Below are 26,853 nucleotides of genomic sequence, written 5' to 3' on the forward strand. Positions count from 1 at the left end.
TAATTAAAATTAAAAATTAATTTATATTTAATTTAATTTATATTATATTTTTTATATATTTTTTTTAATTATTTTAGATTTCATTTTAAAAATATATGAATTACTTTTTATAAAAACTCATAGATACTTTTTAAATGGATATGATGAGTAAGGCATCAAGTTGGATTTTCGGTTAGGGATTCAGTAACGGGTAGGCACTATTTGTATCTAACCTGATCTCTTGTCATCCCTACTCACATGAGACTTAGATGATGTAAGCCGACAAAGGACGACATTATCTTTGTAGTTAGTTAATCTAACTTAAATTAATTTGATAAGTAAAGTCAAGATGATTAATTAAGGATTACTGAGAAATCATATTACACTAGGCACCAGATAAGCTTAAACTTAGCCAGTACATACCCATTCAGATAAAACTCCATAATAGAACTATAAAAGAGCATTATTTACGAGTGGAGATGTCAAAATGGGTTCTGACCCCGTGAGTTAACTTGGTTCATCACAAGTTTGAACTAAGTTAAGTTGAGAAATATTCAGTTTTATTAAATATGGGTTGAACTGAACCCAACTAACTTAACCTACGGGTTAAACAAATTTGACTCAGGTTAAAAGTGGGTTGGCCTTTAACCCACCAACAACAACACTTTATTAATTTTTTTTACCATTTTTATTAGTTTTTTATTATAATTATTTCTACTTCTAATTATATAGATTCACAATTTGATATCTTTAAATATTAAAATGTTATTCAATAATATTTAAATAGTTTTGTTAAGTCATATATGTTTATACTTTAATTTTCACTATTGTAAAAAAATAAATTGAGTCAATCCACTTTCATTATATACAATAAATATATAAAATAAATTGAAAAAATAAAATATTCATAACGAGATAACCCACTAACCCCTAATGGGTCAAGTTGCGTTACAAAATTTTTGACACACCAAAAAATGAGTCCGGTTGAGCTGACATTATATTAGTTCAACCCATAGTGAGCCAACTCGTGTGAAATAGGTTGACTCATTTTGAAACTAATATTTACTAAATATGACTATTCACTTAATAATGTAAAATCTCTTTAACATCGTTAGTACGATGCTAACAAAAATGACCGAATTAAGTTGTTTATTTTAAAAAATCGAAATTTAATTGAAACAAAAATATAAATAGAACCTACTTGAAACTTTTTAACTAAAATTGAGATAAGGAGCGGTTAAGTCTAAAATTTAAAATACTATACACACTTTTAAAATATAAATTGTCAAATAAATATTATATGCTTCAAACAATTATAAAGTAAATGATAATAATTAACACTCACATCACGAATATAAACAACAGTTATAAAATATAAAAACTAAAACTAATACAAGAAAATATTAATTGTTTAAAATATAGTGTAAATTAATATTATAGAGGAAAGATAAACGTAATAAAACTAATACAATAATTTTTATCATAATTAATAATAATATTTTAAAAAAATTAAGATTAATGAAATCATCTCAGTTTATTTTGAATGATGAAGAAGTTAGAAGATTCTCAAAACATTATAGATTAACTTTTTTTTTAGTTCTAATCTATGTAGAAGCTAAAATACAAATTTTTTAATTGTGATAAATTTTTTTATAAATAAAATAAAATAAAAATTAATTTTAGTTTATATAAGAATTATTGTTATTTTTTAATTCCATATTTTAAAATGAGATAATAAAACAAATCTCCATGAAATTTCCAACATGCATTAAGATATAAGATCCCCTTACCTCAGAAGATTATGCGCCTGATCCAAGAAAGTATTCTATCTACATTTGGAAAATAATATACTTTTTTTACTGTTGACTTACAAAAAGGTTCTCCTGCAATGTGATTTTATTCCAAAAAGATTATAATTTAACGCCACTTCTTACAACTACTTGCCTAATAAATTACTAATCATAATAAATTATCTATAATAAAATATTAACTTTTTTTAATATTGATAATTTTCTTTATTTTGTTATGGCTACAAATATGTTGGAATACAATAAACTTCCGAGACCAAATTTTTATGCACCGTTTTCAGTTTTTTTTTTTTTATAAAGAGAATATAGTAAAATGTAAATATAAAATTTTAAAAGTAAATATAGTTAGTTAATAAAAATTTTAAAAGTAAATATATAAATACTATCCAAAATAATTAGAAAATAGGTCAATATAAAATGAATATAAATATTTTAATAATGTTCTCCTGCAATGTAAAATTTTATTTTATTATCGTTACAAATATGCTATAAATGAAATCGAACTGGAGCCAATTTTTATGCACTGTTTTTAATGTTTTTTTTAAATCTAATATAATAGTATAAAGATATACGTTTTTAAAATTAAATAAATGTAATTAACGAATTTCTAAAATTAGTAAAATATTTTAGAATAATATAATAGTACATAAATATTATTAAAAGTAATTTTAATATATGCTAATATAGTCATTTGTTGAAGGAGACAATGCACACGATATCCTTTCTATCTAGACTGATTTTGTTGGATTTTATTAAATTTGTTTTGAAGCATAAAAAATTGTTGATATTTTATTCTACCCTTTAAACCAATGCTTTAAACTTTGTTTAGTATTGGTGATGCAAAAATGTCATAGCGAAAGTAGTACAGTATGAAGAGATGTTTGCTTTTTATTGTCCCAATAAGAAGTTTAATACATTTTATGGTAGAGGACTATCACTAGATTTCATATCAACGATTTTCTTGTAGTGACGCATTGTGCCCAAGTCCTAACGTATTTGATTAAGATAACAAACGTTTATGCATGGATATTACTGGCCGACGTATCCTTCAGTAATTACCGACGGACTGATCCGTCGATAATGGCATAACATTAACGTTTGTAGTTTCCGACGGATTAGGCCGTCGATAATTACCGAAGGATTGATCTGTCTGTAATAACCGATGGTTTTTGCGAAGGATGTGTTTGTCGATAAATACCAACGGATCTCAGGCATCCGTCGGTAAAATTGTTATCGACAATGCGTTATCTGACAAATATCTGATCATCGATAGTCCGTCGGTAATACCAATTTACCGACGGATTTGTGTCATTATACATGGATTACTGCCGTCGATAATTACAGTTTTTCTTGTCGTGGGTGATCGTTCCTAACGATGGTTATTAGACGAACTTAGGTCGGAACCGAAACATTACTTGTAATGTAAATGATAACATCTTGTGCACTCTACCACCAACGTGGAGAGCACAAGATACAATTTTGAGGTCTTCCAAAGAGCTTTAGAAAATATCATTGGAGGAACTTGTAGGAATCCTTCTTGTTCATGAGTAGATTCTACAAGGTGACAAGAAAATAACAAAAGGCATAAATCTAGCTCTTAAAACCAAGCAAAAAGGTATGAATAACAGGTCATCTAGAGTTATGGACACATTAGATGAAGACTTAAATGAATCAGACTCCAAAGGAGATGATGAATTAAATCTCCTAACAAAGAAATTCAAAAGATTCAAAAGTAAAGTCAAAGAGAAAATGGTATACTATGAATTAGAGTCTAAATTGGTCTTTAACCTTAGCTACCAAAGTTTTAGCTTCTTACTGTTATTGATTTTGAATTTCCAATTTTAAATTAGATACTAATATTAATTTCTTGATAGCTAAAACTTTGGTAGCTAATATTTGAGACCAATTTTGACTTTAATTTCTAAACCAATTATAATTTTTTATTCATAATAGACTATTTAATATACCAATACTCTTTAATTTATAAAATGGTATCTAAATTAGTCAATATATTATTACTTTTAGATTTTAGATACCAATAATTTCAGATACTAGTATTTTTTGTCTTTAAAATTGGTTACTATTTAATTATGTTGGATACTATTTAAGGATTTTATCATATTTAACTACTTTTATGATAATGAAATATTAAAATAATTACTAATTACTATTATTAATGTAATTATAGATTATAACGTTTCTAATACTGAAAATATTTAATTTAAACTTTAGTAATCATTCATTATAATCTTAAAGATTTACGTTTATTTTATATTGACCTATTTTAAAATTATGTTGGATAGTATTTATATATTTACTTTTAAAAATTTGATTAACTAAATATATTTACTTTTAAAAATTTATATTATATATTATGTATTATATTTATAAACAAAACTGAAAACGATGCATAAAAATTTGGTCAGGGAAAGTTGATTTTATTTAAACATTGTAACCATAATAAAATAAAGAAAGATGATCAGTATTCCAAAACATATAATATTTTATTATAATTAAGTATTTATTATAATAATATTTTATTAAGAAAATAGATGTATAATGGATGTTCTTAATGAAAAGTTGCGTTAAATTATAATTTTTTTGGAATCAGGAGAACGTTTTTGTAAGTGAAGTGTAAAAGAATATGCTTTTCCCAAATGTATTTATAGAATACTTGACTGGATCAAGCGCCCAATCTTCTTTGAGTTGGTTTTGTCTTCACAAGGGATATTATATCTTACACCTCCACGTTCTAAATGCATGTTGTAAACGAATAAAGTGAAAGGTCAAACGCACCCCAATTGTAAATTCCATGTGGGGTTTTCTTTATTATTTCGTTTTAAATATAAAATTAATAGTTGAAAGATTTCATCCGTCATCATTTCTTTTAAAATGTTATTATTAATTATAACTAAGATTATTAATGATAACAAAGATTATTACTAAAATCCTACCTACATTTTTCTATGATAGGAGGTGAATTAAATAATTCTGCTGCTATAGTTTTTAATTACAAGTTCAAAAAAATATTACAAAAGCTACAGCCAAATGATTAAGAAAACACTGTTTCTTTAGCTGCACAATAACATTATAAAACCAAATCTCAGTAAAGGTTCTACTCATATAATTGCACAATGTGAAGTCAATATACACAACCGGTAGCTGTAGATGGGATCTTGTGCATTCAATTTCATTTTTTTATATGCATGCTTGACGTGTACCTAATTTTCCTTTCTAACTATTTATTGTTGTAAAAGATATAATAATATTTACTCTATTTATTATTTTACTTTGGGTTCCACCTTACATACTATACTTTCCTTTTTAACTTTTTATTGTTTTAAAATATATAGAAATATTAGTGTCAAATATATTTTTAAAAATTAGAATTAGTTTCTCTTCGAAACTTTAGACCAATTTAGTCATTCATTTTTAAAACTGTGTGGATTTAGTCATAATAGAAATATTTTTGTTAAGTTTATTTGACGTTTAAAACACATGTCTTAGCTAACATTCAAGCGAAAATATGTCAAACGGTGTAAATAACTCAAATGATATCATGAAATGTAACGACCCATTTAATTAATAAACGTAATTAAAGAAATGCCACACACAAATGGTACAACAGCGCAGTCTTGGGGTCCTTAACCCAACCCCTACAAAACTAGGCACAACACGATGCCAAAGCAAAACGATTGAAAAGTCTAACAAATACAAGTAGAGTAATAAAGCTTATCGCAATACATGGGACAAAGCCCTAAAGAAAGCCCAAAGAAACTAAGATCCAGCCCATGCAAATTATGCAGCGGAACCATCACCTCCCTGTTGCCCGCGGGTGTTCCTCGCATCTGCTCACATCAACAATAAAAGTAGGGTAAGCTAGAGCACAAAAGACTTCATCCATACAATAAGACATATTCTCACAATCTCATATACACATCTCAATCAAGCATGTTATGACTTCTCAAACAATACACTAAGACTCGACTCGACTCATCCGGATACATATAACCTAGTCGGATTCAGCGGATGCTTGCACTTGTGGTGGATACCTCTGCTCACCCCCGAGCTATGTGTTACAAGTGTTATAATGAATCAATTTCCCTCACCACAAGGTTAACCCTTAATGAATTTCAGGCCTCCTGCTACTCTCACCACAGGAGTCAGTCCGCTTTAAGTGAGACTAACTGACCCCTTAGAGCGTCAGGATACAATCCTTACCTTGAATCCTTACCAAGATATACAGATGGGGCACCACCATGGACACCCACTATCAGGGGCCATGGAATTACGTCCCGACCACTGAAGCAGGACCCTGAAGATCTCACCTAGAGATCCTAAGGAATTACGCACTGACACGGACCAATCATGCTCAATAAATTAAGAGGAATTAACATGCATATACATTTACATATCACACCAGCTCTTTATTGTTTCTCCTCTTTCATTTTCCCGGTAAATCCATACACATCCATCATTCTCAAACCATAGTTGTGAATTCCATCTCATGCCAATACCATGCTACTTTGACACCAACCATCTCATTTGTTTCACATGCCGAGATCATACAATCATATCAATCTAATTTGTAACCACAACTCATATCATGCACATCATTTCGTAGGTCTCATGCATTATATAAGGTACATCATAAACCAAACATTTCATTGAAATCGCATGCCAAGATTTATCTAAGTTCATCATTCACAATCCATGAATCACATCACTCATGCAAATTCATTCATCTCATACTTTATAAATGCATACCAAGACATACATATATCACAAAATAGTATTCATCCCAAACAAATGTGTGCCAACATTTAAGTACTTGCAATTCCATACAATCAAGCACAACCCACAACCATAATTCTTACACCAAAATTCCTAAGAAAATTTATTATCACAGAACCAAAATCATTGCAGTAATGCGTGACACATTTCTCAAGCTACATATATCTAATCGACGATCCAACCGGTCAAACCATAAAATAGCATGTTATGAACCAAATGTCAAAATTTGAGCTCAATCCAACGGTTAATGAGTTGGGAAATTCAATTTTACTAAAACTGCGCATATTAGAAAAGTACACAATCGCCCAGCGAGCCAAGGAACTCGCCCATCAACTGTGCGACGCATCAGAATACGAAAAAAGACATCAAACATCATAGTTTCATGAATATTTGAACCCCTAACTCAGAAATATACCAAAACTAACATTTTCCAATCATTTAAGCATAAAACAGAAACGAAAACAACACCACATATTTCAAAAACGTGAAAAGAACCTAGCTTCCCTTACCTGGGAAATGTTAGCTAGAGCTCCGATACTCGAACGGTGGAAAACAGTAGTACGCGGAGTAACTTTGAGAGCTGAAAATCAGAGGGACAAGGTTAGAACGAGTGTCCTAGGACAAGCCCTAACGGAAAGCACAGAGAAGAAACGAAATGGACAGAGCTAGAGTTGGGAGAGACTTACGCGGAGTGGAAGAACGAGATTGAGCTCGCTTGGCTATGGTGATTCCAAACCCTAGCAGAGGTGACGACTGCAGCTCAAGGGGGCACAAGGTTTCTATTTACGAAAAAGAGCATTAGGGTTGGGGCAGATTAGGTCTGATCCTCCCCTTTGGGCCAACTCTTACGTCCACAAGATTGGGACAGTCCTTCAAATAAAGAAGCAGAAAACTGGGCCTTACATAAAACATATTTGAAATGTCAAATAAACTTAACAAAATTTAATTTAAAGGACTAAATCCACAGTTTTAAAAAATCAAAACTTAATTGAAATAATAGAACCTACTTGAAACTTTTCAACTAAAATTTAGATAAAGAGTGATTAAGTCTAAAATTTAAAATACCATACACACTTTTAAAATATAAATTGTCAAATAAATATTATATGCTTCAAACAATTATAAAGTAAATGATAATAACACTCACATCACGAATATAAACAACAGTTATAAAATATAAAAACTAAAACTAATACAAGAAAATATTAATTGTTTAAAATATAGTGTAAATTAATATTATAGACGAAAGATAAACGTAATAAAACTAATACAATAATTTTTATCATAATTAATAATAATATTTTAAAAAAATTAAGATTAATGAAATCATCTCAGTTTATTTTGAATGATGAAGAAGTTAGAAGATTCTCAAAACATTATAGATTAACTTTTTTTTAGTTCTAATATATGTAGAAGCTAAAATACATGTTTTTTAATTGTGATAATTTTTTTTATAAATAAAATTAAATAAAAATTAATTTTAATTTATATAAGAATTATTTTTATTTTTTAATTCCTTATTTTAAAATGAGATAATAAAACAAATCTCCATGAAATTTCCAACATGCATTAAGATATAAGATCCCCTTACCTCAGAAGATTATGCGCCTGATCCAAGAAAGTATTCTATCTACATTTGGAAAATAATATACTTTTTTTACTGTTGACTTACAAAAAGGTTCTCCTGCAATGTGATTTTATTCCAAAAAGATTATAATTTAACGCCACTTCTCATTAATAACATCCATTATACAACTACTTGCCTACTAAATTACTAATCATAATAAATTATCTATAATAAAATATTAACTTTTTTTAATATTGATAATTTTCTTTATTTTATTATGGCTACAAATATGTTGGAATACAATAAACTTCCGAGACCAAATTTTTATGCACCGTTTTCAGTTTTTATTTTATAAATAGAATATAATAAAATGTAAATATAAAATTTTAAAAGTAAATATAGTTAGATAATAAAAATTTTAAAAGTAAATATATAAATACTATCCAAAATAATTTGAAAATAGGTCTATATAAAATAAATATAAATATTTTAATAATGTTCTCTGTAACACACCATTTAATTTAATAAGCGAAATTAAAGGTAGCGTCACATAAATATAACATACTAGCACAGTCCGAGAGTTTGAAACTCAACTCCTTACAACCTAAGGCACACCACGATGCAAAAAAGAAAAAAACTTGATACAGAGTTTAACCAAAGTATATAAATCTAAGGACGAACAAATACATGGGCCAAGCCCTAAAGAAACTCATAAAGAAATTAGAAACCAGTCCACGCGGACTATGCAGCGGAATCACCACCTCCCTATTGCCCATGGGTGTTCCTCGCATCTGTTCACACCAACAAGTGGATGATGATCGCAAAAGAAAGTACCACACAGAAGAACACACAACAATGAAAGTAGGATAAGCTAGAGCACAAAAGATTTCATCCATACCATCAAGATATATTCAACATACCATATACATATAGATTATAACATAGATTATAACGTTCCTAATACTGAAAATATTTAATTTAAATTTTAGTAATCATTCATTATAATCTTAAAGATTTAAGTTTATTTTATATTGACCTATTTTAAAATTATGTTCGATAGTATTTATATATTTACTTTTAAAAATTTGATTAACTAAATATATTTACTTTTAAAAATTTATATTTATATATTATGCATTATATTTATAAACAAAAACTGAAAACGATGCATAAAAATTTGGTCAGGGAAAGTTGATTTTATTTAAACATTGTAACCATAATAAAATAAAGAAAGATGATCAGTATTCCAAAACATCTAATATTTTATTATAATTTATAGTCTTTTATAACAATATTTTATTAAGAAAATAGATGTATAATGGATGTTCTTAATGAAAAGTTGCGTTAAATTATAATTTTTTTGGAATCAGGAGAACGTTTTTGTAAGTGAAGTGTAAAAGAATATGCTTTTCCCAAATGTATTCATAGAATACTTGACTGGATCAAGCGCCCAATCTTCTTTGAGTTGGTTTTGTCTTCACAAGGGATATTATATCTTACACCTCCACGTTCTAAATGCATGTTGTAAACGAATAAAGTGAAAGGTCAAACGCACCCCAATTGTAAATTCCATGTGGGGATTTCTTTATTATTTCGTTTTAAATATAAAATTAATAGTTGAAAGATTTCATCCGTCATCATTTCTTTTAAAATGTTATTATTAATTATAACTAAGATTATTAATGATAACAAAGATTATTACTAAAATCCTATCTACATTTTTCTATGATAGCAGGTGGATTAAATAATTCTGCTGCTATAGTTTTTAATTACAAGTTCAAAAAAATATTACAAAAGCTACAGCCAAATGATTAAGAAAACACTGTTTCTTTAGCTGCACAATAACATTATAAAACCAAATCTCAGTCAAGGTTCTACTCATATAATTGCACAATGTGAAGTCAATATACACAACCGGTAGCTGTAGATGGGATCTTGTGCATTCAATTTCATTTTTTTATATGCATGCTTGACGTGTACCTAATTTTCCTTTCTAACTATTTATTGTTCTAAAAGATATAATAATATTTACTCTATTTAATATTTTACTTTGGATTCCACCACTAGTGCAGAATTACATTTTTATCTCGCCTTATAGGTCTCGGTTGGCAAGGAACCGAAGCATATAACGGCGCGGTGGTATTTTTGCAATTTCAGGCAACTTTTATACCTCGGTTCAAGAAAAACCCGAGGCCAAAAGGGGTTATAGGCTTCGGTTCAAAAGAAACCGGTGCCAAAAGGGGTTATAGACTTCGGTTCAAAAAAAACCGGTGCCAAAAGGTCCTCCCAAAAATTTCAACTTTCCCGCTATTTTTAATTTTTCATTTTGAACAAAAAGGATTATACCTCAGTTGTCCAGGAGCCGGGGAAGAAAATGGTTTTATGCCCCGATTTTTAATTAAACCGAGGAAGAAGAGTTAGGTTAAAATAAAAACCCAAATCACAAAAATCACCACTTCGTCTTCTTCTCTGCTCGCGAGGTTCTTCTTCCCATTTTCTCTGCATCAAGTTCTTCTTCTTCTCTCAAGGTTTTTGACCCAATCCTCTCTAAAGTTCCAAACTTTCTTTCACACCAACATCTCAGATCCAACATGCAATCACACATACTTTCTTTCGTTTTACTTTCTTTCGAAGGTGACGAACATGGAGGTTTGATGGTTTGCGGTTCTGGTTCGTTCGCATGCTAATGGTGCAGATGCGTCGTTCTTCGTTCTAGTGTGTCATTCTTCGTTCTGTGGTTTCTCGTCTCAGGCACAATCTATTATGGTGTTTTGGACATTCTTTTTGCAGGTTGTGTGAAGGTGGTTGATGTGCTTCATGATGTAGGTGCAGATCTGATGGTGTTTGCATTTTCTGGTTGAGTCGCAAGGTGCAGCGTGATGGTTGGCGTCGCAGATCTGTGGCTTCAAAGTCGTGAGGTGTAGCGTGATGGTTGGCATCGCAGATCTGTGGCTTCAAAGGTGCGAATGTTTGCAGCGTTCTTTAGGCAAGAACTGCTAAGAGGAACACGAGAAATCCCATTAGGGAGGCAACCGTTTGATTTTTTTTTTAATTTTTAATGCATATTATGCATCGGTTCCCTCCATAGCCGAGACAGTAATGGAGAAATATGCCTCGGGTCATAACCGAGGCAGAAAGCTCATTCCTTTTTGACTCGGCTAGATATGCCTCGGGTCTTTAACCGAAGCCAAATAGTCAAAATAACCGCGACCAAAACCTTTCTCTACACTGGTGCACCTCACACACTATACTTTCCTTTTTAACTTTTTATTGTTTTAAAAGATATAAAAATATTAGGGTTAAATATATTTTTAGTTCCTTAACTTTCAATGAAAATTAGAATTAGTTTCTCTTCGAAACTTTGAACCAATTTAGTCATTCATTTTTAAAACTGTGTGGATTTAGTCATAGTAGAAATATTTTTGTTAAGTTTATTTGACATTTAAAACACATGTCTTAGTTAACATTGAAGCGAAAATATGTCAAACGGTGTAAACAACTCGAATGATATCATGAAACATGTTTGAAACGTTAAATAACCTTAACAAAATTTGATTAAAATGACTAAATCCAGACAATTTTAAAGTTGAGAGACTAAATTGGGCCAATGTTTTGAAGAGAGACTAATTCTAATTTTCATTTAAAACTAAGGGATCAAAAACATATTTAACCCAAAATATTACTGTTTTTATTTATAATTTTGCTTTGGATTCTACCTCACGCACTATACTTTGATGTGTGTTTCAAAATAGTTTGAAGTGAATCTTTTTTTAATTGTAATTGTTATCATATGCTTAGTTCTATGATCTGATGTTTGTTTAGGTAGTTAAAGCATCTTAGGAGAACTAGAGCTCTAGGAACAACCTTGAGTCAAAATTTTGTACATAAGGTAAGGGGAGCTAGTGTTATTTTTATATTTGTTTACACTTTGATTGACCTGCATGATCATTTCTCATTAATTGTACGATGACTGAGTTAAATTTAGATATGGGATGTGCATGAGTCTGTGATTTTGGCTGAATTGGTTTGCATTTGTGTTGTAACTATGAAATTGGATTGATTAACTGTTATGATGGTTCAAATTTGTCAACTTAGTCCATCTAATGCATTTTAAACTTATATTTATGCTTTTTATGAACCAAGAAACATGTAAAAATAATTAGATGAGCCAAATTCACAATTTGATACGCTTATGGAGTTTTTGGTTTTATGTAGAGTAATTAGACAAGTCAAACCACTACTAAGCGAGAGAAAAAAATGAAATCACAAAGAGCTCTAGACCCTTCCACTCATTGGCTAAGTTAGAGCTCGTGGGGCGAGCTTGATAAAACAAGCTCCAAGACCTAAGTCGTTGGCAAGTCGAATGGTTGATGGGCAAGTTATTTGGAAAATTCTAGAAGCCCGAGGTATCTTGGGATCATTGAGTGAACCAAGATTTCGTTGAGCGAGTATACCTCCAAGGGTGTCTCACTAGGTGAAGACATTATTCATTAGGCATGTCTAAGATGAAGAACAACATATATCACAATCGCTAGGTGAATTATGAGGTGGATGAGCGAGAAATTACAGAGCGGAAAAGAAGTTTGTTATGTAGTTTTGAATAATGGGTAAGGGTGAGTTGAACCAAGGTAGATAGTAATAAAATACTAGTTTGAATTATTTTATCTTATGTATGAATGAGATTCAAGTGGTGAATGTGATTATTTCTTGATTATTAGAGGATTGCGACTGAAAATTTTGGTTTATTTATGAATTGCATAATTGTGGTAAATTTCAAAGAGAATTGACATATTGTTTGTTGTGTGTATTGAGTGAAAGTTCTGATTGTGAAGTCATAACTCTACTAAACTCAGAGAATCATATAGATAATGAAATTTAGATAGTTAGAGTTGAAGGAGGTTCCTATAAAAAGATTTGTATCAAGAAACACATTTCTAGCTAGGTTATAGTGAACAAAGGTTGGTCATGACATTAATTACACTATAAGGTTACATGATAGACACAAGACTTATGTGTATTTGGACCAATACATATTATTGTGGATTTAAGTCTAGATAGTGTCTTATTTAATGATAAATTGTGATAGTTTTTATAAGAAAGGACCAATACATATTATTTTAATTTTTAATTATTATGACCATTTGGTTTGAATACTTAAATATTTTAATAATAGAAATTTGTAAAAAAAGAAAACACGTGCAATTGAAATGAAGATTGGATGTAAGGTTTTTTTTTTTTTTTAAAGAAAAAAGACCTCAAAATTATAAGAAAAAGTATAGCATGATGAAAATCCATCTAAATACACACAATCGAACTTTGAATTTGTTCAAAAGCCTGTTAGGATTCATTATTTTTCATATTGAACCAAACAGTTGGTTCTCTTAAAAGAAGATTTCAGAAATATAACATATATATATATATATATATATATATATATAATTTTGTATTATACTAATTAACTAATGATAATATCGAGAGAAAATACTGTTTTTAAAATTAAAATTCACTACAAAGGTTTGAACAATTAAAACAAAATAAAGTTTTGAGATATTGAATTCTTTGAAATCATTTAATTGTTGGCCTAATGTATGTAACACACGTGGACCAATATATTAATTTTTTCATATTATAGTTGCACCTACTAAAATATATTATTATTTTAAAGTAAAACTGTTAAAATATTAGTCGTATTTATTTTGTCACAGGCTAGATTAAATAGTTAGGTAACGTGAAGTCTCATTACAGACGCATGCACCATTTGAAGCCAACTGGCGGTATGGCTTGGTGCGGACCTTTTTGATTATATTATAAAATCAATTAATTAAAATCGTATTTACGAAATCCCCTATTTCAATTTGGAGTTGTTTTTTGACAGCTACTTTGAACAACCATCAGCTCCGCCATTTTTTCTTGACTTTTTTATTTTGTTTTTGTCGAGCTTACCATTTTTCGGTCTTTATAAATTGACATGCATGGGAATGAGAAATGACAACCAAGAATCAATCAGTAGCAGAAGCAAAGCTTGAAGCATGGCTATGTTGTATTTGGCTTTGCTCATTCTGCTCTTTCTGTTTTCCCTGAAGCTCTTGTTCCAAACAAGAAGATTCAGAAACCTTCCTCCAGGACCAATGTCTTACCCTATAATCGGAAACCTCTTACAACTGAAACAGCCTTACCACCGCACATTCGCTCAAATGTCACAAAAATACGGCCAAGTCTTCTCTCTCTGGTTCGGTTCCCGACTCGTTGTCGTCGTTTGTTCACAATCCGCGGTGCAAGAATGCTTCACCAAAAACGACATCGTCTTGGCCAACCGACCTCACTTTCTCTTTGGCAAATACATCAGCTACGATAACAGCACCATCCTTCACTCTTCCTACGGCGACCACTGGCGCCACCTCCGTCGCATCTTGTCGCTCGAGGTTGTCTCAAACAACCGTTTGACCTCCTTCTACGAAGTCCGAAGAGACGAGATCATGAGGCTGGTGCAAAAGCTCGCTAACCTCTCACGCAACCAATTTACCAAAGTGGATCTTAAAAACATGTGAGTTTTTCTCATTTCAAAACATACGTCCATATCATGTTTCTAAACTATTAAAGGGTGCTCCATAAAAACACAATCAAAGACTAAGGCTAAAAATGGACTAAATAAGAGATAATTATTTACGTCTCCTCAAGGTTGGGAAGTAACAAATAAAATATGCTCTATCTTTTATAATTAGCAAAACTAGTTTATTCAATTACACATTTCTCTTACTTCTATTATTATATTAACATTTATCTAATTAACATTTCTAAATTAAGGTTTATGGAAACGTCATTTAACACTATGACGAGAATCGTAGCTGGTAAAAGACTCTTTGGTGACGACTGTGATGTGAACGATGTGGAGAAAGCAAAAGAATTCAAAATTATCATTAAAGAGTTGGTGATATTAGCGGGAGTTAATAATCGTGGAGACTTCTTGCCTTTCGTGAGATGGTTTGATTTTGATAATTTGGAGAAGAAGCTAAAAGGATTTGGTAAAAGAACAGATGCATTCTTACAAGAACTCATCGAAGAGCGTCGTAATGGAAATAACAATGGAAATACTATGATAGACCATCTCCTTGCTCAACAACGATCGCAACCTGAACAATACACTGATCAAATCATCAAAGGACTTTCTCTGGTAATTAATGATTTCTTTAAATATGACTTTCGTCATTTTTATGTGTAGAACACTAATTTATTTTTGAAAATGATAAAAATTATCATGATGGTCATAGTTATCCAAATAATAAATAGAAATATGTAAGTTGCAATATGTATGTCAATCTTCATAACTTAATCTAAAGTGTAATTTAAATTATAGCTTTAAAATAAATATGAATATTAAAACAACAATAAGTATATTTACTTACATAACAATTTTTTTCCCATTTTGTTTAGATTCAAAACAAAAAGAATTTGTTTTTGGGAGAGCTATTATCTAGTAATTAATTTCAAAGAAACTAAGAAAGATTTTTTCGCTTTTGTGGTGTATTGAATCTTCTTTTTTATTGATTTTACAGAGCTTGCTACTTGCCGGAACAGATACATCAGCTTTAACTTTAGAATGGACAATGGCTAATTTATTGAACCATCCAGAAGTTATAAAGAAGGCAACAAATGAAATAAACATTCATGTAGGATCAAATCGTCTCGTAGAGGAATCTGACATGTCAAAACTCCCTTATATTCAGTGCATTGTTTACGAGACACTTCGATTGCATCCTGCGGCTCCAATTTGGTCACCACATTTGTCTTCAGAAGATTGCACCGTAGGAAAATATAATCTCCCGAAAGACACAATTGTGTTGGTGAATGCCTGGGCTGCTCATATGGATCCAAAAATGTGGAATGAGCCAACACACTTTAAGCCTGAAAGGTTTGAAAAGGAAAGTGAAGTAAGCAGATTACTTTCATTCGGATTAGGAAGGAGGGCTTGCCCTGGATCAAACTTGGCGCAACGTACAGTTGGCTTATCCATAGCTTTATTGCTTCAATGTTTTGAGTGGAAACGAATTAGTAAGGAAGAAATTGACATGTCTGAAGCAAATGGAATTACCATATCAAGAAAAAATCCATTGGAAGCTATGTGCCAACTTCGTCAATCACCAACAGTTAAGGATGTGTACTAATTTATGAGGTTATTTGGTGTTGTTTAAAGAATAAACAGGATGTGTACTAATTTATGATGTTGTTTGGTGTTGTTTAAAGAATAAACATATCATAATTTATGGAGAATAAATATGTATGCAATAAGCTTTATGCAATAATTTTGTAAGCCGTTGAATTAAATGTGACTCCATTGAGTGTGATATCTTATAAGTTCTAGTTTTACATTAAATTCTTATTTTCTTTATATTATTTAATATATAATATAATAGTTTTTTTTATAAACATTTGATTATAACAATTTAAAGTTTCTTGTTACAGTAGCACTACAAAAAAATTTGTTAAATACGACGGTTATTTGGGGTATAAAATGGTGGTTTTGACTACCATATTTTGCGCGTATGGTGGGTGTGTGTACCGCCATATATCCTGCCGCCACAATGAATAATATGGCGATCTTGGACGAAACGCCGCAACACCTGCCATTAAATGCATTGTGAAAATAATGGCGGTTTGAACCACCGTATTTTGTGTGCAAATAATGGCAATGAAAACCGTCTTAATTTGTTTTTTTTTTAAAGAATTGTCATGCGAAATATAACACCTAGAAATGCCATTATTTGCACTGTACAGATGCGTTATACGACATTTCAAATGCCATAATTTGAATGTGATTTTTTTTTATATTATTTTTAATTGTAACCTGCTTTCCATTATTATTGAACCTGTTTTCCATCCAATTAAAAAAATCACAAACAACATCTTGATCATTAATACTTTCATTCATAATTCATATTTCATATTTAAAAAGTTGATATTATGAAACACGATCCAAAAGATTTCACATTGAAAAAAAAAAGCCAAAAAAAAAAAAATCTAAAACATTATTATAATACATTTTGCTAAATTTCTATAGCTATGTTCCTATATTGCTATGTTCCTAACTTGTCTTTTCTGTCCCGCTTGATCTTCTTATACCAATAGGTGATGGAGCACCACTTCCAACATAGGGTACCTGGAATAAAAAAAAAACTTATAACTTATTCAAATTCACATGTGTATTATAATAAACTTATGTAATTTGTTAAATAAACTATTAAATTTTACCTCATTAACCGAAGTATGTACCAAACCAGCAGCCATAGCAGCAAAATGGTCAGGAACATCATCTCTAGACGTAATGTAGGAAACCAATGTTTGCATTTGGTTTTTGAGAGTTGTGAGCTCATTTTCCATCTTTGAAGTACATTCTCTTCATTCAAAATATATTCAACGATAATTCATTTCTACTTATAAAATATTCCAAAAGTACATAAAAATCTTGCATCTTTTAATCATAAAATATCATAAATACATTATGCAGGTTTTCACAAGTTTAGGCACTATAACACCTATAATGTTGTATACATACTCGGAAAAAATCTAGGTAAATATCTATACAGTGAACCCAGTCAAACCAAAAATAAAACCAAACAAAAGAAACAGCTCCTGATAAATGCACTCACTTAGGGATGGAATAAGGCCATGTTCATCATCACAAATTAGAAAGTTAAAATCTCCAATTGAATCAAAACCGAGTTCAATCATAAAATGCCAAAAGCTGAGACACTACAATTTCACGAAGAAATAAACATACACCCAACTCATTTGGTACAGACTGAGACACTTCAGTTTCACTCAATTATAGATTTCTCTATAATCTAGTTAGGAATTAAAACGTACGAAGAAAAAAAAACACAACTTTTTCTCTTGCTTTTAGGCCTCCTTTTTGACGAGATCAAAGAAAAACTCTTAAGGGAACACATCTATGAGCGCAACTAATCCACATTCATGACATATTAAAATAATGATAAATTTGTATTAAAACCTATGTTAAAATTGTTTTGATATCATTTTAAGCTTCTAATTAATTAGACACTTGCAGACACTATACTCGCACAATAGTTGTTCAAAATTATCATCCTCCTTTGCTTTTTTCCTGAGAAACCAGGCCATTTCATTCGCCCAGCCGGTTCTCTTTCATAAGAATTTGTGTGTCCACTTTTAGAAGCATATTATAATTATAAAGCTACTAATATTATAATAAGCTTATTGCAAATGACCAATATTTCAGTTTCCCACTTTATCGCACTGAAATCAAACTGAAGCATACTAAAGAAGATAGAACGTATTCAAGAACATCTTCAAACAAAATTTCATATAATGGCCACAAAAAGAAGACTCATATTACACTACCATTAACCCTGAAAAAGGAAGCTAGACCAAATCTGAGCATGATAGCTTGAATGTACCAATAATATTCTTTAGATTTAGGGTCCAGTTGGAGCTTCCAAGTCCATGGTCACGTGTTTAAAGCAGAGAAATAACAGAATACAATAACAAAATAAGCAAGAATCGGAGATTGCAATAACAGAATACAAAAATCAGACTTCCCTCCCAATTGATATTTTCAATCTCAACCAAATGCAACAGAGCACATTAAATATTACATTCATCCATAATTAACCCAATGATCAGAGCAAACAATAAGAGTCACACATTAGTCACTAATCAAAGTGAAAACCAACCAAAAACGAAATCGTAACAAAGGGAAAGATGTGGAAGGACCTTGTCCATGCTGGAAATGTGCAAATGCAGAGTGCATGCTCATGCCGACTGCTAGTGTGCCCAATTGGTTGAGGGTTTGGGCAGTGGAGAAATGGTTGGCGACGAAACCCTGTTCGACATTGTCGTCGGAGTCCCTAGAGATGTTCAATGCTTTGTTGTTTCCCAATCAATGTGGCGAAGGAAGAAACGATCTTCGGGGACTTGGTAATCTCCACTTGCAACAACGAGTTATGAGATCTCCGATGACGAAATCGATAGGAAGAACAATGTGGTGGTGTTGGAAAGGTGGAGTACTGAAGCGTTGGTGGGTTGCAATTCGAGTGTGATGTCGTAACGAAGTTTTATGGAACTACGAGGAGTGGAAACTACGACGTGCGAAGAGTGGGAAACTGCGTGGTGATCTCCTGCGACGAGGAGGATGGAAACGACGAGGAGTGGGAAACTGCGAGGTGTGAGGAGTGGAAAACTGCAAGGTGCGAGGAGTGGAAAACTGCGAGGTGTGAGGAGTACGGAAACGAAACCGTTAGAGGTTGGGGTTGACTGAGAGGATTTTGTAGGATTTGTCTTCACATGAGCCAGTTTTGTGTGTTGTCTGTGCATTTGTCTTATTAAAATTCAATTTACTGTGTAATAAAAAGATAGAATTAAATGAAAAGTAAATAAAAAAGAGTACTATGGAGGGAAAGATGGCGCCACTGGAAAAGACGGCGTAATGTGTAATGGGATTATAATGGCATTTTCAAATGCCATATTTTGCATACAAAATGTGGCAGTTATAGAACTGTCGTATTATGAAACAAATTATGACAGTTTTTTATAACTGCTATATTAAAACCGCCATATTTACTTCAATTTTTTGTAGTGTAGAAATTATGATAATTAGACATAAAATATCAATAAATCAAGATAGATAAATGTATATGAGATAATATTTATTTATTATGATGAAAATTAATATATCTTATTTACTGATTCAAGTTTGTGTAGAGATACATATGAATATAGCCATTTAAACTACTTAAAATTGATCTTGTAATGGTTAACATTATATAATTTCTTTTATATAATATTGTTAAGTTAATTAATAATTTTAAATATTTAAATTTTTGACACTTAATACTTTAGAGAATAGTTATTAGATATTGATACACACTATGGTATATATATTCTGCCAAAATAGATCCATAACCTAATAATCATGCAAAACTCATTACAATAAAATGTAATGAACAAATCTACTATGCTTGAAACATTTAACTAAGAATGATGAAATTAAGAATTACTCACAAAAATTTAAAAACATAGGAATCCATTGACAAGTATGCTGAACAACGCAAAATTTAAGCTAGCAATACACTCCCTAAAACTTGAATTAAACATCCTCCTCAATGTGATAATGTACCGAAAAAAGAAAACCGAAACAATAAACAAAACAAGAAAAATAAATACAATTTATGAATAACAAAACATAGTAAAAAGAAAATAAAACCTTATTTTCCATTCTTGAAACATGCAAAAGAAAACAATGGAAGTGTAGGAACACTGACACAAATATCACCATGAATATCATAAGGAGGAATGCCATCAGAAATGTCCACAAGCAACAAAATCGGATATATTAGTAGGATCAGCAACAAGATCATCAACCTCAACATCGCCCTTAATTACATCAACCACAAGAGTAACAACTACATTAGCATGAACAACATAAATAATATTAGTAGACACACCATCAAGTATAACATCATGAGCATAATCAGGAGTATGAACAAGTATTTTAGAAATATCATGAATGTCAATAGAAATATGTGAAAGACTATCAACATGAATATCATTAGTAGCTTCATTGATAACTTAGTTTTTATACTCTCATTTTAAGGCTTGTGGTATTTCTTCAAGAGTTTCTATTTTTCTTATTCTTGATTTTTAACATATATTTGTATTTTTTTTATTGAAAATATAGGAACGTAGTAAATATTGTATAAGTGTTGCATTTCTCGGCTAAAAAATTGCAGTTTTCAACATTGACCTTTTCTAATGGTTTGGTTTATAACTCTTTTTAATATACCCAATTGAGTTAAGATTTGTTGCATTTGAATATTGACTCAAGGAGATTCAAACGGAGTATGAGAAATTGAAATTTGGAGAAAGAAATGATGTTGAATGGAGCATTCAAAGTTAAGGATAGGAAGAGACATAACTATTTTAGAATTTCTTTTATTATCCTGTAGGGTAATATTGAAATTTTATAGGATAGTAAAAACAATTGGCTTATTTAGCTTACTAAAAACTGTCTCTTAAGATTTTCTCTTACTTTGAGTTTCTATAAACACTACAAAAAATATTGATTTTACCATGGGTTTAATACCGGAGGTAACAGTAACCTCTACTAATAAATAAAGTAACGGAGGTTTTCTCAAACCTTTGGTAAATAAAAGGGGTTTATGTGCAACCCTCGTAAATTTTGTGATTTTTTAATAGTGCATAATAAATATCATTTTCTTTTCTTTTAATTGAAGATCTTCACTCCAAACCTTGATCTGCCTCACACAGCCTCTAAGATAACCCTTCTTCCACTATGTAATAAACCTTTCCAATCCCCCTCTCATCCACGCTATTCCATGGCAAGGGTTCGCTAATTCGACATCACAAGCAACTAATCGTTGAAATGGATTAGCGCTAGGGTTCACTGCAACGACGAGTCGACGAAGAACATGTAGTTCGACTCAGACGAAGAAGGTAAGGAGGAAGACGAAGAGAGATACGAAGGAGACAGGGAGCAGATTCCAGCGGCAGTGCCGGTCACACAAAGGTGGTGGCGCAGGACACGTTGGAGCTCGGTGGAGGCTGCCACAGCTCCGACAATGATGGTGAAAGAGGTGAACAATTAACGCTTGTCTTGGCTTGAGTGTTGGTTTTTTGTGAAAATGTGAATGTAAATCGAGATGTGAGTGATGAATGGTGCTTTTGTTGAACGAGAGTGATGAATCCCTTCCCATGGTTTGTGTGTCGGTGCTTGTGACACGAGGGTAATGGTGAATGAAGGTGAATGTGATGATTTAGTTGTGTGAGTGATGGAGAGCCTGAAAACGTGACTCCCTTGCCATGCCAGCGTGTGTCTATGCCATATAACATAATTTTCAGTTTGCAAAATTTTTCTTATGGTTTCATGGTTTCATTTGTTATTATTATTTGATATAAATTGAGTTTAATTTTTAGATTTCCAGGATTTGAAAAACTCAACCAACCTAGTCTTCCATGTTGTCACCAATAAGAAAACTTATACTCCGATGCACACCTGATTTGCCATCAACTCTATTAATTCAACAATTGTTGAGGTTAGGGTGTTACACCAATATGATTGGTCTAAAGAAGTGAATGATGTTTTCAAGAAGTTCTTTCTCTAACTCTTGTTATAATGAGCTTGCCTACCAGTTAAAATAAGCTCTTTGCAGAGCTAATGTGAGAAAACTTTTATAAAGAAAGTTATCTGCATAAGCTAATTTAATCGTTCTTTCTTATTTTATTTCTAGAGTGCCGAGAGAGAAAGGAATTGAGAATGCAACCTCAAATTCTTTAGTTTGGATTGGCAACCTCAAATAACCTCAAAAGTTTGGATTACTTTGTTGTTTTTTAGTTTGATACTGGAGATGCATACCTAAAAACAATATTTTTTAAGCAAAAAGTATATATAGTAAACTACTAGTGTTATGATTAATGTGCAGGAAAATCTAGATTGATGACTACATAACACACAACTTGCCATTTGATGACATTAATAAAGCTTTCGATCTCATGAAGGAAGGAAGTGTTTGTGTTGTGTTATCCACATGCCAAGATAATACTTTTAGTTTCTTTCTTTATTTTTTTTCTAAAATAGTGAAAGTTATTGCAGAAATCAGTACCCCATAAAATGTAGAAACTTCTTTGCATAGTTATCATTGAACATTGATAAGAGTTAAATCTTGTATTACCAATATTGATCATGCTAATCATATGCTATGCTACTTTTTGTCTTCACTCAACCATAAAAATTTATATATGATAAAGAATGTGACATTGTTTTAAAGTCTTGCATAACACATAATAAACATTTGTTTTTATATCATTAATATTGTAAAATATTTTTAAATATATGAAATATATTTTAATGTAAAATGAAACAATTTAAAATGTAATATAAGTGGTTTAAAAGAGAGTAATTTAAGATGATGTGGAGAGATATTTTTTAGTGTTGAGAATGTCTGTTTTAGAGAATGAAGAGTGTTATTTAGGTTGAGAGTTCTACTTTAGAGAACAAAATTAGATACATAATTTTATAGTGCATGTTAGAAGAGAAAGGTTGCTTATTTTATAAATCTTTGTGGAATATTTCAGTGGATACTAGAGAATAGGGTCAACAAATCACTTGGTTTGATTTTAGAAAGTGAGATTGTTTTGCTTTATATATTAAACTGGAGTTACACAACATCATTCACTGTTAGTATTTTTTAGACAAAAATGGCCTATGGGACGACATTTGACAGGTTGACCAAAATATTTTCACAATGTTTATCATCTGATTTTCATCCCAAAAAACTTTTCATATGCAAGTTTAAATAGTATATTTTCCTTGTCATCTACTTTAATACATTCACTTTATGACTATTCATTTATTTCTTCCTTTTCTTTCCTTTTTTTTTTTTGCAGAGTTTTGTGAATCTTAGAGTATTAAATTTTGATAAGTGCAAATGTATAACTCAGATACCAGATATACACTATTGCACCATTGCACCATTGCACCAGTGATGAACAGGAAAGTTTCTATCCTTCAAGGTATTCTCTACCTCTCTCCCTTTTGCAATATCATTTAATTGTTGATTCTGTGATGAAAAATTGCTTGGACTTAATCCATAAATGAGCTTTAATCAAATAATATAAAGAAACGAGTTCTAACAATTATGGTACATCCTAGCCAATCTAGCTTCTGTGTGAAATGAAAGAATTGAAATAATATATCAACTTGGATGTTACTTTGTACTTGTTGCCTTAGTGTTGCGATCCAATGAGTTATTAACGTATTTGATGATTTTAAGATCAATAATATCATGTCCTTTTTTATAGAGAATACTTAATCTCAAGTGAACATAGTCTTAAAAGCTTAAAATGTGTGTAGGATGTTATTTGGCAAGGGCAGATATTTAAGAGTTCCTATGATCAATGTGGTATTGAAACATCTTCAGGTAAACCAGAAAACTTGTTGCTTACTATGATTGGGGACTTAACCAGCTCCTATATTTGTCTTCCAGTTCTTGGGGACTGTCATTGTGACTAAGAGTCACAAAGGGTTGGATCCCTGTTGAGAAAAGAAGATTCATTTCAATTAATTTTTTATAGAAAAGCTCACTAATTGTATATTTTGCTTGCTGGTGAGGCTTGTGAGGAAACTACTCTGGGTAGCTATCATGAATGAAAATAAATTTATTTTGTTACCTTTGAGTATTAGAACATCAATTAGTCTGTTGTAGAAGTCAATACCAGCATGGTTGGCTTCTCCGAATATTCCCTCTGTTTAAAGTCATGCATACCATGAATCTATGATACATTCTTAGTTGGAATATTAATTTATTTCAATTTTATAATGCATAGGAGCATACTTGGTAGAATTCTTGCCCATGATATGGATAGTCGGTAGCTGTTTACTCCCAAAGCTTCCATTAGATCTATATCTTCCTGTGTTTTAAACCACAATGAACTAAAATTATAAAAGTTATAATAGGTTTTATCATGAATTGAAATGTAAAACATTTTGTTAATGTTTAAAACTATATAATTGTTATTTTTAAGATATACTTTAGATATTCAAAAAATATTCTTTTTGTTATAAGTTCAGTCATAATCTAATTTATATACTAAAAGCATTTATCATAAAATTTTTCTACAGTGTAATACTATTTATCATATATATATATATATATATATATATATATATATATATATATATATTACTTGCTCAATTTGATTATTAATACAACTATTTCTTATGTTTCAGTTTTGAAAATTGTTGATTGTTTTCGGCATTTGATGTCTTTTTGATCCACATTTGACAGGAAAAAAGAATGAATACTTGAAATCCCAAATAAATTAATAAATCACAATTAGATTCCTTTGAAAATAAAAACATATGGTTGTAAAGTTAACAATAACAAAGTGTGTATAACTACAACATATATGATAACTGTGGTTTGCTAGCAGTTTTTTGTGATACTATCTAGCTGTGAGGTTTTTAATTTGAGACTTTTATAGTAACAAGTAGGAGTAAAGTTTTATCCTTAAGGATTTATAATTCTTTATCCTCTGCATTTTTCTTTATAATGTTGCAATTTATCTTTCATTGTAAGGGGACCCTTATATTGGTCTATTGGATTATAATGTTCATTAATTTGTAATAATTGTGATTGTTATTATGCATATATATTTAATTATCTTGATTGACTTGTTTATCTAATGTTAGTTATGGAGAAAAAGTTGAGCGATAGAGTGTGGAGGAGTTTGAACGGGGCAAGCTCTGGTTATGCGATACTTTTTCTCTCATAAGGTAAGTCCATTACAAGGATCTCAGCTGGTAGTTGTAACTTATGGCATGCCACATTCAAATATTTGTACAATCATTCTCACATTTTTAGACCGCTGTTATGTTTTATACATTTGTTTAGTTGATTTAGTTTACCAGTTTCCTTTACAATTGTCTGTAATTGAAACGTGATGATGCATGCTATGATTAGTGGTGTAGTTGATTCTTTATTTATTTAAAATAGGAAGGGTTAAATCTTTCTAAATTGATAGCGCATTAAAACTATAGAAGGGGAGTGTATTTATTTTTTTAATCATAATAAAAAACATTCTCCTTTTTAATCATGAAGCCATATTGCCAGGAATTTCTAGCTTCCAACACTGAGACAGGTTCTTTTTGTTTGTTACAGTAAGTCATATGACTTCTTTTCTCAAAATTATCAAGGTCAATTGTCTTCTGAGTTGATTATGTTCAATCCTGCACCGGTAATGTTTAAGACTGCATAACTTCTTTTATTTTTCAGAGTTTACATTTGTAATTATGATTCACATTTATATTGTAGGTTTCTGATCAAGGAAGTGTGCCAACTAATACAACAAGTTCTGGACATGAGGAAAATCATATGTGATAGTTGAAGAATATAATATAATGTGGAAGTTAATTGAATCATTTTATGTTTTGAGAACCATTGCAGTACTTCATGATAGTTTTTGCTGACTTATATGGTACTTGAATTTGAATTTGAATTCGTATATTTGTTATACTTTGATATACATTTAGTCATCTATAAATAATTTGTCAATTTGATGAGTTTATATCTATTTATGTATAATTTCATTAAATATAGATGAAAAAAATAGAATAAATGTAAATAATTGTGATTGAAAAAATATATATGAATACATAAATGATAAATGAGTAAAAATATAATAATAATAATTTAAAAATCTATGGTACTTTACAAAGGTTTTGAAACCTATAGTATTTTACGGAGGTTTTGAAGCCCAGGGTATTTTAGGGGGTTTTGAAACCCATGGTATTTTATGGGGCTTCTGAAACCTATGTTATTTTACGGAGGTTCTAAAACCCATAGTATTTTATGGAGGTTTCAAAATCCACGATATTTTACGGAGGTTTCAAAATTCATGGTAATTAACCGAGGGTTTTAAAACCTATGTTAAATACAAGAGGATAAAAAACTTCCATTATTGATTGGTGCTTCTTGGGGTTCGTAAAAATCCCGGCTAACACATTCTTCAGGGATGATTTAACGGGGGAAATCGAAATCCCGGGTAAAGAACTTAATAGAGGTTTTAACCCTGGGTAATGTAAAAATAAACCTCCGTTAAAATTATTTTTTCTTGTAGTGAAATAGAATAAATGGAACCAAAAACATGAAACAACAT

General features: G+C 30.7%; 1 protein-coding gene and 3 long non-coding RNA genes across 8 annotated transcripts; 3 read left to right on the forward strand and 1 right to left on the reverse strand.

Annotated features, from left to right (window-relative positions):
* Positions 1–5,366: 5,366 nt before the first annotated feature.
* On the reverse strand, positions 5,367–7,412 carry LOC146882113 (uncharacterized). Its single transcript, XR_014985199.1, has 3 exons — positions 7,268–7,412; positions 7,091–7,161; positions 5,367–5,635 (listed from the first exon to the last, which is right to left on the reverse strand). It is a non-coding gene; the product is annotated as an uncharacterized LOC146882113 (long non-coding RNA).
* Positions 7,413–14,128: 6,716 nt separating this feature from the next.
* LOC114167228 (cytochrome P450 81E8-like) lies at positions 14,129–16,500 on the forward strand. The gene is made up of 3 exons (XM_028052247.2): positions 14,129–14,692; positions 14,953–15,319; positions 15,702–16,500. Exons 1-3 carry the CDS (start codon positions 14,178–14,180, stop codon positions 16,308–16,310), a joined length of 1,491 nt encoding a protein of 496 aa, XP_027908048.2. The 5' UTR covers positions 14,129–14,177; the 3' UTR covers positions 16,311–16,500.
* A 4,819-nt stretch (positions 16,501–21,319) lies between these two features.
* LOC114167229 (uncharacterized) lies at positions 21,320–26,264 on the forward strand. 5 transcript variants are annotated; one of them, XR_014985361.1, is made up of 6 exons: positions 21,340–21,773; positions 23,584–23,709; positions 24,050–24,116; positions 25,388–25,471; positions 25,857–25,932; positions 26,010–26,264. It is a non-coding gene; the product is annotated as an uncharacterized LOC114167229 (long non-coding RNA). The 5 variants fall into 5 exon arrangements; XR_014985360.1 differs by having other exon boundaries at positions 21,320–21,773; positions 23,584–24,116; XR_014985363.1 differs by lacking the exon at positions 24,050–24,116 and having other exon boundaries at positions 21,347–21,773.
* On the forward strand, positions 21,780–23,381 carry LOC146882114 (uncharacterized). The gene is made up of 2 exons (XR_014985364.1): positions 21,780–22,232; positions 22,620–23,381. It is a non-coding gene; the product is annotated as an uncharacterized LOC146882114 (long non-coding RNA).
* Positions 26,265–26,853: the final 589 nt, after the last annotated feature.

Source organism: Vigna unguiculata, chromosome 10, assembly GCF_037176805.1.
Source record: "Vigna unguiculata cultivar grain cowpea cultivar isolate G323 ecotype 2 chromosome 10, ASM3717680v1, whole genome shotgun sequence".
Lineage (NCBI taxonomy): Eukaryota > Viridiplantae > Streptophyta > Magnoliopsida > Fabales > Fabaceae > Vigna > Vigna unguiculata.

Coding starts and splice junctions, on each gene's coding strand:
- LOC114167228 (XM_028052247.2), top strand. CDS start 14,178: ATGGCTATGTTGTATTTGGCTTTGCTCATTCTGCTCTTTCTGTTTTCC. Junction 14,693..14,952: donor AAAGTGGATCTTAAAAACAT/GTGAGTTTTTCT, acceptor TTCTAAATTAAG/GTTTATGGAAACGTCATTTA. Junction 15,320..15,701: donor TCATCAAAGGACTTTCTCTG/GTAATTAATGAT, acceptor TTGATTTTACAG/AGCTTGCTACTTGCCGGAAC.